This window comes from Chelonoidis abingdonii, chromosome 11 (assembly GCF_003597395.2).
Source record: "Chelonoidis abingdonii isolate Lonesome George chromosome 11, CheloAbing_2.0, whole genome shotgun sequence".
NCBI classification, from domain to species: Eukaryota; Metazoa; Chordata; order Testudines; family Testudinidae; genus Chelonoidis; species Chelonoidis abingdonii.
This window is the reverse complement of record NC_133779.1, coordinates 1,921,238-1,931,855: the sequence shown is the minus strand read 5'-3', so window position 1 is coordinate 1,931,855 and position 10,618 is coordinate 1,921,238. Positions and strand designations below refer to the sequence as shown.

The 10,618-nt window shown below is 62.2% G+C and overlaps 1 protein-coding gene across 1 annotated transcript; it reads left to right on the top strand.

Annotated features, from left to right (window-relative positions):
• Positions 1–1,551: 1,551 nt before the first annotated feature.
• LOC116833850 (thymus-specific serine protease) lies at positions 1,552–9,908 on the top strand. Its single transcript, XM_075070566.1, is given in 13 exon segments — positions 1,552–1,706; positions 3,271–3,449; positions 3,692–3,791; positions 4,170–4,299; positions 4,706–4,782; positions 4,785–4,831; positions 5,799–5,876; positions 6,300–6,347; positions 6,892–7,164; positions 8,030–8,171; positions 8,554–8,733; positions 8,858–9,003; positions 9,489–9,908. Coding segments are annotated over 13 exon segments (1,527 nt in total). The 5' UTR covers positions 1,552–1,642; the 3' UTR covers positions 9,552–9,908.
• Positions 9,909–10,618: the final 710 nt, after the last annotated feature.

Below are 10,618 nucleotides of genomic sequence, written 5' to 3'. Positions count from 1 at the left end.
GGTCACCTGATCCCTTTGTCTCCAACACCTTCAGCTGGCACCTTTGCAGAGGAGGGGCCCAGGCCATCAGTTGCTAGGATACAGAGTGCCAGGCATTAGGTGCACTGGCCCTTTGCTCTGCCAGATACTTAAGAACTGCCTAGGGGACACTGAGGCACCAACACAGTATTCAGAGCAAACATTAGGAACAGTCCCAGTTCGTCACAGGGTCCATGAGCTCCTCTCGTCTGACCTCCCATCCAGGCCAGAGAATGTCACCGTCACCCCGGAGCTGAGTCCCAGACCTTGTGTCGCTCCGACTAAAGTGTGTGAAGAAATCACCAGATGGCAAATGCCGCGGTAAGTTGTTCCAATGGTAACCACACCCCCCAGTAAAAACCTGGGCCTTGTTTCAAAGTGGAATTTTGTCCGGTGTCCAACCGTTGGCACTTCCAGGAGAGATCTGCCCTCTCTGGTGTGTGTAGAAAGCTCCATGTACCTCCTGTCCCCCTGCAGCACCCAGCAGTTCCTCTTTGGCCACCGGCTGGAGTATTCGGAGAATTCACAAATAAATCGGGTCATCAGTTTGCAGGTTACAAATGAGTCGTTTGAAATGGGCCCCTTACGAAACAGCTGGTTGCAGTCTGAAGGATCTAAGAGGTAGAATAACACGGATTGCTCAAACTTCCTGTGCGGGTAAAACTCATTAAAATCTCAGGCATGGGCTGTGTTTGCTGGTAACGAAGCAGAGCGATTAATGATTCAGACCAAATGACTGAGTAGTGTGAATATTTAAGGACAATTAATGATGTATCTAATTGTGCGGCTTCCTCTGAATGCCCCAGTCACTGCTCGGTGGGCTAAGGGCTGATTTCTGCCGAGAGGTTACAACTTCCACTCGGCCTCCGTGGATGAGAAACACAGCCTGGTGGCCCCAAACGGCCGGCACTCGCTGTCCGGACGCCACGGGCGCTTTCTGGGAATTCATACCAAAGCCACCACTAAATGTATGAGCCCAACGCCGTTAGAAAGTGAGTCTGGGAAGCCATTTAGCCTCTGGGTGCTTTGTCCTGAGTGACCCTTATGGTGGGAAAAAGCAGATTCCACAAACTTCCCGCATCAGTAAAATCCACTGAAATCCTGGGCCTGGGCCAGATTTGAAGAACCTCCTGGCTTTTTGCCCAGCTCTGGGCAGGGTCTGGTGGTTACATCGGGGGGTAGGGGAACAGGCGCCAGGACTCCTGGGTTCTATGCCCTGTTTTGTGAAGGGGGGTCTCGTGCCTAGAGCAGGCGGGTGGATTGGGGTTCAGTCCTCCGAAACACCTCCGGCAGCCCCTGCCCAGAGCTTGCCGGGTACCCTGGGGCTCTCAGATACAGACAGCCGGCCCTTGCACCAGAGGGGGCGGGTGCTGCTTTTCAGCCTGCAAAGTGAAAGTTCACACCCTCTTCCCCAGCCCCACCCCTTGACTCGCTGTGGGGCCAGGCCAGGGGCAAGAGCAGTGGGTCATGTGAGGGGCCAGGGGAGAAGCGGGTTTAGTGACTGTGGGGCTAGCTGGGGAAGGGAGCAGCCAGTCACTCTGCCAGCTCTGTGTACAGCCCCCGGCCTCCGGCAGGAAGTTTTCAGGCTAGGCCACCAGGAAGCTGCCTGAGAACTGGGCTGAAGATGGGGCGGCCGGTTCCCTGGGCTCTGGGTTTGCTTCTGTCACTGCTGATCGGAGCCGAGGCAGGTAAGCTGGTTAATGATCCGAATGGACGTAGTCCCCTGTGAGCCGCTGGGCGCCACGGCGCTAGGCGCTGTACAGACCGCAGGGAGAACTGTGTTTACAGTCTGCCTGGTGGGATCGGAAAGCCGGGTCAGGGCTGCTTTGGCACGGGGGGGATGTCACCTCAGTGGCCTGCTTAGGGTAATATTCTGCTTCCCTAAATTCATCCTGTGGGGTTCCTGTTTAACAGCCCCCCTGTGCCCCAGCCCAGAGGTGGCTGCATCTCGGCACCAGGCGAGGGGTCCCTGTATAAACAACCCCCATGCTCCACCCCAGAGGTGGCTGCATCTCTGTGCTGGGGGATCCCTGTATAAACAGCTGCTGCGTCCCAGCCTCCAAAGGTGGCTGCATGTCTGTGCCGAGTGAGGGATCCCTGTTTAAACGGTGGCCACGTTCTGTCTCAGAGGGGAGTGTTAACAGCCGCTGGGCCTCACCCCAGAGGTGGCTGCGTTTTGGCACCAAGCTAAGTGAATTGAGTGCATGCAGGGTCTGTAAAGTGCGCTGGGATCCTTCAGGAAGAAATGGGCCCCTGCGAAGGGGGAGGGGGAGCAGCTGGGGGCTTGCAAGGTGGACTCAGGGCCAAGCTGCCCCGATGAAATCAGTGGTTAATGGTCCCAGTAGTTAGGCTCTGGCGTTCACACCCAATTGAGGTGAAGTGGTGCGGGCAGGGACAGGTCGGATCTCCATTGTTTAGCAGCCTGGAGGCAAGAGTTTGGAAACCTGCATTCCTGTTCGGGCCTGTCCCTCCCTGCTGGGATGACAACCTGCTAGAGAGCCAGGCCTAGTGCTTAGAGCGGGGGGGCTGGGGGCCAGGACTCCTGGGTTCCATCCCCAGCTCTGGGAGAGGAGTGGGGTCTATGGGGTTAGTGCAGGGGGGGCTGGGAGCCAGGACTCCTGGGTTCTCTCCCCAGCTCTGGGAGGGGAGTGGTGTCTAGTGGTAAGAGCAGGGGGGGGCTGGGAGCCAGGACTCCTGGGTCCCATTTCCAGCTCCGAAGCAGAATGGGTTCTGTAGCCAGCGCGTTGCAGGAAGCTTTCTGCTGAGCCTGGCTTCTTGGAAGCAGCTGTGGGGGCATTTCTCACCAGCGCTGCATGTGATCCAAAGGAAGTGGGGCATGACCTGTCTCCCCCCCGACACACACTTCTGCTGAGTGAAATGTTTCACTTCTTCAAATGCAATTTTAGCCCGATGGATGGACGGACGGTGACCCCTGGAGACTAGATCCCTTCGCCTGTGCCCAAGGAGAGGGACTGGGCAAAGATCCCCTCCCCCCCAAACACACTCGGACCCCCCCCCACACACCTCCCCACACCCTGCACAGACTTCATTCTAGGGGGTGTCTCAGTGCCCCGAACCCATTCAGGGCTGGTCGATGCCAGCTTGGCCGATGGGTTTTGCTCCTTTCACCCAGGGGGGCCAAGGCCCAGTGACTCCCTGCCAGCCAGGGAGCAGTGCTGGGTCCACCCTGCCTGGAATTGGGGGGCTGGATCAGAACCGGCCCCCCATCCCCGCCTCCCTTTGCCTCCCCAGGGCGCAACTTCCGGCTGCTGAGGCAGCAGGTGCTGCGGGCGCGTGAGGTGCAGGCCATGAAGGAGACGGTCTCCCGCAGGTGGCTGCTGCGCCCAGTGCCCTGGCGTGCCCCCAGCGAGGGTGCTCTGCGCCAGCCCCTCGACCACTTCGATCGGCAGGAGGGGCAGGGCTTTAATCAGGTGAGACTGGCCGAGCGCTGTCACCGGCCTGGCCCGGCGACCCGCCCGGATCCCCCAGCCTTGCCAGGGCGGTGCTGCCACCCAGAGGTGCACAGGTGTGCACACACCTGCCCCATGCACTGACCCCAATACTGGCTGGGGGCCCCCGAGTTGCCCCCGGGCAGGGGCTCCCCAAGCCCCTGAGCTGCCCCCAGGCAGGGGCCCCCACCTCGCACCCACCGGCCGCTGTTCTCCCCCCGCAGAGGTTCTGGATCAATGAGGAGTTCTGGCATCGCCCAGCCGGGCCCGTCTTCCTGTACATCGGGGGCGAGAGCTCCCTGTCGCAGTTCGCTGTGCTGGCAGGTAAGTGGGGCCAGATCAGGGCCTGGCTGGCTTGGGGGGCAGGGGCCTGTCCCCTCTAGCAGGCACTGGCCCCAATCTGGCCCCGGGGCGGGACTGGCTGGCTCCAGGGAGGAGGGGCCTGTCCCCGATCCAGCCCCAGGGTGAGGACTGGCTGGCTCAGGGGGGTGGGAATGGGGTAGGGGCCTGTCCCCGCTAGGGGGCGCTGGCCCCGATCCAGCCCCAGGGCAGGGACTGGCTGGCTCAGGGGCGTGGGGAATGGGGCAGGGGCCTGTCCCTGCTAGGGGGCACTGGCTCCCATCCAGCCCCAGGGTGGGGTGGGGGAGGGAAGGGCTCAGCACCTGCCAGGCTCCTGTGCTCTAACGCTGGCGTTGGTGCCAGGGCACCACATGGAGCTGGCTCAGAAATACGGCGCGCTGGCCGTGGCCCTGGAGCATCGCTTCTACGGCGCCAGCATCAACCCCGACGGCCTGCAGGACGCCAGCCTCCGGTTCTTGTCCAGCCAGCAGGCGTGAGTCCCCGGGCGGGGCAGGGCCTGGGCACGCTGTGCTCAGGATTGGGGGGGTGTCCACATGGTTAGAGCCGGGGTGGGGGACTGGGAGCCAGGGTGCCTGGGTTCTATCTCCAGCTCTGGGAGGGGAGTGGGGTCTAGTGGTTAGAGCAAGGGGAGTGGGGGGAGGCGCTGGGGGTCAGTGTTTGCCTGTGCCCCTGCCAGGGCTGGTGTGAGGAAGTTTTGCACCTTAGGCGAAACTTTCACCTTGCGCGCCCGCCCCCCTGAAATGGGATGATTACACTGACTCCCTCCATGGGTCCTGACAGCGAGTCACATGAGTTGGGGGAACCCTGGGATTCCCAGCTCTGTGCTCAGCTCACCGGTGTGGGTTTTCTCTCGGTATCTCCCCTCGCTCCTGTCGCAGCCTGGCTGACCTGGCCTCCTTCCACCTCTTCGTCACTCAGAAGTATAACCTGACACGGAAAAACAACACCTGGATCTGCTTGGGGGCTCCTACCCGGCTCCACTCGCCGCCTGGTTCAGGCTCAAGGTACCGGCCTGAGGAGCACTGGTGGGCTGTTGGTGCGTGGGGCTCTGCTGGACCCCTCGCCAGCATCGAACCCACGACCTCGGGATCTGAAAGCACAGACCTGTGCCTGCTTCGCTGCATAGAGCCGGGACCTGGCCCATGAGAGTCGATACACGATCCAGCCACTAAGGGGGACACAGAGCCAGACGGCGATAGCCCGGGGTCTAGCGGTTAGAGCAGGGGGCGGGAGCCAGGACTCCTGGGTTCTCTTCCTGGCTCTGGGAGGGGAGTGGGGGCTGGTGGTTAGAGCAGGGGGGCTGGGAGCCAGGACTCTTGGGTTCTCTCCTTGGCTCTGGGAGTGGGGTGGAGTCTAGCGGTGAGAGTAGGGTGCTAGCAGCCAGGACTCCTGGGTTCTCTCCCTGGCTGTGGGAGGAGAGTGGGGGCCGGTGGTTAGAGCAGGGGGGTGCTGGGAGCCAGGACTCCTGGGTTCTCTTCCTGGCTCTGGGAGGGGAGTGGGGGCTGGTGGTTAGAGCAGGGGGGCTGGGAGCCAGGACTCTTGGGTTCTCTCCTTGGCTCTGGGAGTGGGGTGGAGTCTAGCGGTGAGAGTAGGGTGCTAGCAGCCAGGACTCCTGGGTTCTCTCCCTGGCTGTGGGAGGAGAGTGGGGGCCGGTGGTTAGAGCAGGGGGGTGCTGGGAGCCAGGACTCCTGGGTTCTATGCTTAGATCAGGGAGCGGACAGGAGGGGGTCTAGTGGGGTAGAACTCCGGGGGAGGCTGGGGATCTGGACTCCTGGGCAGCTGTGGCAGGGATGTGGGGTCTAGTGGGGGAGGACTTAGCAGCGGGGACAGAGCCAGTCCTGGGGTCCACCCCAAGACCCCCTCACTGCAGGGGAGCCCATCCCCCCTGCTCCTATGGGGTCATGGATTTCCTGCCAGGCAGATGGAGCAATGGTGGGGCTGGTTTCTCTCCATTTCTCTCTCCTCTCCTAGTTCCCCCACCTGGTCTTTGCCGCCGTCGCGTCCTCCGCCCCGGTGCGGGCCCAGCTGGATTTCACTGGCTACAACCAGGTGAGTGGGCAGCACCTGCGGGGGGCAGCTTCCATACCCCCTTTCACCTGCAGGAGGGGAATGTCCTCGGTGCAGCTCTCCCTTCGCCCCAACAGTTGTACCACCTGTGGCCTCCTGACTGTGGATCTGGGCAGCGAAGAGCTTGGGGGAGCAGAAGCAGGGGGGGTGTCTCTGGGGTTCTCCCAGGTTCCCCAGCCTGCACTGCCCCCTGAAATCCTGCCCTGAGCTCCGCCAGCATGGAGGGGACTGGGGGCTGCAGGGGGCACCCCCAGGCTCTTGTCACTCTCGGGCAGCTTCTTGCAGAGGGGGCTGGGGGGCCGCAGGAGGGCCCTGGGATGGGATGAGGGGAGGGACCCAGTGACTCCTAGTTAACCCTTTTGGTGCCTTCATTAACCCTGCGCGGTGCATCTGTCTTTCCTCCAGGTGGTGGCAGCAAGTCTGTTGGACCCGGTGGTGGGGGGCTCTGCCCAGGTGGGTGAATGGCTCGGGGCTGGTTCTGGGGTCCTGCGGGGAGAAATCCCAGAGATTCATGTGTCCCGTCCCCGCCCCCAGCATTGGGTGGGACACTCTGAGAGAGCTGGTGTGTGGGGCCCATCTCTGACGATTAGGACTCTCCGCCCCCCAGCTCTGACACCTGGCCCCACTGGACCCGTTCTGGGCCCACTCACACCAGCGTCCTTCCGTTGGCATGTGAGGAGCTGCTCCTGACCAGCACCAGTGTCAATGAGAGGAGAATTAGGCCCTGTACCCTCCCACAGCCAGGGAGAGAACCCAGGAGTCCTGGCTCCCAGCCCCTCCCCAGTCTAGCCACTAGACCCCACTCCCCTCCCACAGCTAGGGAGAGAACCCAGGAGTCCTGGCTCCCAGCCCCCTGCTCTCACCACTAGACCCCACTAACCTCCCAGACCTGGGGAGAGAACCAGTCCCCACATCTAACCCACCAGGCAATCCCCCCCCCCAGCCGCGAACGCCCTGGCAGGCGAGTGCCTCTCCTTTCCTCCCCCCCCCCCCTCAGTGCCGTGAGGCCGTGGCCAAGGCCTTCTCTGCAGTGGACCAGAGGCTGCATGCCGGGCGGCTGGCCGAGCTGGAGAAGGATTTCCGCTCCTGCGGGCCCCTGACAGAGCCCGACGACCGCGGGGAGCTCGCCAGCAACCTGGCCGACATCTTCATGGGCGCCGTGCAGTACAACGATGAGGGGTTCCAGGGTGGCACCGTGGCCAAGCTGTGCAGCATCATGAACGACACGGGCCTGGGGTCCCCCTACCAGAGACTCATCACCGTCAATAATGTAAGGCAGGGGGAGAGGGGGATGGTCTGGATCCAGCCCGGCTGGGACCCAGCGACGCTGCACACTGGGGCCAGTGACCGTCACTGCTGAGCCGGGTCGTAGTTCAGGTGGCCTCCAGCTCCTGTTCGCCTCTGTGGGTCAGGCTTCCTGCTTGGAGTACATCTCCCATGATGCACCGCAGCCTCGCAGTGAAGAGGTGGTGGCTGCTGTGCATCATGGGAGATGAGGTCTGGCTGGGAAGGCTGATCCATAGAGAAGAGTGGGGGCATGAGGCACTGGAACATTTCCCATGATGCCCCACAATCTGAGGGAGGAGGAAGGCGGTGCCTCATGGCAGTCACTTCTGTGCATCATGGGAAATGAAGTTCAGCTGGGACATCCTGCCAATAAAGAACAAGGCACCAGAACTACATCTCCCATGATGCACTGTGGCCAGGGGAGGGGTGGGCAGGTGGTAGCTGCAGTGCATCATGGGAGATGAAGTCCAGCTGGGAAGCCCAACTCATGGGGGAAGGGTATGGCGCTCTGGACCTATGTCTCCCATGAGGCACTGCAGTCTTGGGAGGTGAAGCAGTAACCACTGTGAATCATGGGAGATGAAGTCCTGCTGGGAAGCCTAGCCCATAAAGAACGAAGCACTGGAACGACATCTCCCATGATGCACCATGGTGGGGGGTACAGGAGTCCCGAGAGGCTAAAGGAAGGGGGGAGCGCAGTTTCAGCTATGAGCGGAGGGGTCCTGCCCCCTCGCCAGTGTGCTGTGGGCACCCCCTCCTGTCAATCCCATGTGCCAGAGCCGCTGGAGACGGAGCCAGATGGGTCCCTCCAAGGGGCGGGGGTTCCCATGTGTCTCCTCCCGTGGCAGGGGTTCCTGGAGAGCATGGCGCTGCCCTGCGTGGAGAACTCACGCCAACGCACCCTGGCCGAGCTGCGCAGTGCCAACCTGACCCTCAGCGGTGTGGGCGAGCGGCAGTGGTACTTCCAGACCTGCACCGAGTTCGGATACTGTAAGCTGGCTGTGTGTGGGGGGTGGGTCCCGCCTGCTGCCCCCCACATGATCCCCCACCTCCAGGTATCCTCTACCCCCACCCACGGGCCGGGGCAGAATCTGGGGAAAGCAAATGGGGCTTAAAGCCCCCCTCAGTCCCTGCCCCAAGACGGGGCGACTGGGAATGGGGGCGCCAGGCTGGGGAGGTCGAGATGCAGAGCGACCTCGGGGTCCAGCTGCGTCTTGCAGCCTCGAGAGGTAACCCCCTTCCCCTTCACCCCGGCTCCCCCCGGCCCTGGGGTACCCTCTCCCCCCGATTGCCCCGTTTCTTTCTCCATCTCGGCGGTGGGCACCCCAAAGAACTGCGGTGCTGACATCTCCCTCTGTCCCTCCTTCTCCAGACCAGACCTGCGAAGACGTCACCTGCCCCTTCTCCCAGCTTCTGACACTGTCGGCCCAGCTCGACGTCTGCTCCCAGGTGTTCGGCATCAGCCCTGAGCACGTGCGGGAGGCGGTGACCTTCACCAACGAATACTACGGGGCCGACCACCCCAAGGCCAGCAGGATCCTCTTTGTGAATGGTACGGGTGGGGGGGTGGCAGCTGGGGAGGGGGCAGTCGTGAGATCGGACCCGCGGGCCAGGCCTGGCATCAACTTCCCGTGCCACGCCGGAGCTAAGCACCCTTTCCTCTCGCCCTCGCCCAGGCGACATCGACCCATGGCATGCCCTGAGCGTCCTGAAGAACCAGTCACGCTCGGAGCTGGCCATCCTCATCAACGGGACCTCCCACTGTGCCAACATGAACCCCTCCAGGCCCTCCGACCCCCTGCCCCTCGTCTCGGCCCGGCAGGTAAGAGCCCGCCGGGAAGCCCAACCCGGTGGGGATGGAATCGGAACCGACCCAGACTTGAACCCCAGAACCTCTTGCTAAGTTCCAGTGACTCCCCGCGGCCCCAGGGCTGTTCTAACGCACGCTCCACCCCGTGAAGGACCCAGGGGACAGGGAACACCCAGAGCAAGTGGGCTCCAGCCATGGCCTCGATCTGCCCCCTATGCCAGTGGGTGCAGAGCCATTGTGCCAGGTGCGGGGTGGGGTGGTCCCTGCGTGGGGGGTTCTCAAGGGGCTGGTCCCACAGCTGAGCATGACTGAGGATCAAGCCCTTTGGGTGAAATGCCCCTCGACGTGCATGACCTGGGCTTATGTGGTGGCCAGGCTCTCAGCTGAGTGTCCCCCGAAGTCCCTCGGCAGCACAAGGGGCCCAGTGGGGTGGGATCTCCGTATCCTGGTGGGGTCCCTCCAGCTCGCTCCCTGTGTCCCCCTCTCTGCTTCTGCAGCGGATCGACTACCACATTGGTGACTGGTTGAGCTTGGCAAGGAAGGCGCCTTCAGCCCTCTGAGTCTCCGGGCGTGAGGCCGTTCGCCCTCTGACGCTGTGCAGACTTCGCCCGCGGAGGGCCGCAGCGAGATCTTCCTTCCAGCAGAGATTTACTTTGATTGCCAGCTCGTCGGGGCAGGGGCCAGCTTTCTGCTCGGCATTCGTCCAGCAACCAGCGCAGCGGCTCCGCAATGGGGGCTCCCAGCTGCTGCTGCGACACACAACAAATCATGATCCACAGGACCAAGCGGGGGCTGAGAAATCTGCTGCGCTGGGGCCAGGCAAACCCCTGGGGATTTTCTGGGGACAGCTTCATCCCCCTGCTGTGTTGGTTTGGGTCCTTTCATTCCTTTATCCAATGAAAGATGGTTTTTTTAGATGTTCTGTGAAGCCGTCAGCTCCTTCACGGCAGTGACCGAGGCGAATGAAGCAGGATCAGCCTGTTGCTGCGTCTGATTGTGTAAATGGTATTGTTTGACGAGGCTCCAATCGCCAGGATCAGGACCAGGGTGTGCGGAGCCCTTAGGGATACCCCACAGGGCAGGTGCTCGCTGCTTCAGTATGGACCAGGGGACCAGCGTGGGGCCTGCTCTTAAACCTCCTTTGCGCTACCTGTATTCTGGACCCTGCATCAGTTACAGCAGCCTTGGGGCTGCTCTAACTTGAACTCTGGCCACTGTGGGCCCTGGGGGGCAGAGAATAGCCACGGCACAGTGCACTCCGGCCACACTGCAGGTCCACCCTCTCTGCCAGGTCTGGAAGCAGGGTGCATTCAGGACCATCACCCCAACACCACCCCAGCTGGGGGAGCCCCATGCATGTAGGGATTCTCAGGCTGTTTCTGCCCCGCTATGCTGCAAGAGGGGTGCAGAGGGGCCCAGTCGTGACTGAGAATCACACCCAGTTTCTCATGGAGACATTCTGTCCCATTGCCACCCCCCAATGCCCTTCTCTGCACCTATCTCTCTGGGCGCAACGGTGGAGCTGGGGACCGGGGGCTCTCCTCCTGCAACAGGAGGGCAGAGCTCATTCCAGAATTGGGTCTCCCCCCAGGAGGAAGGGGCTGTGGCCGCCCCCACAGGGAGAGAC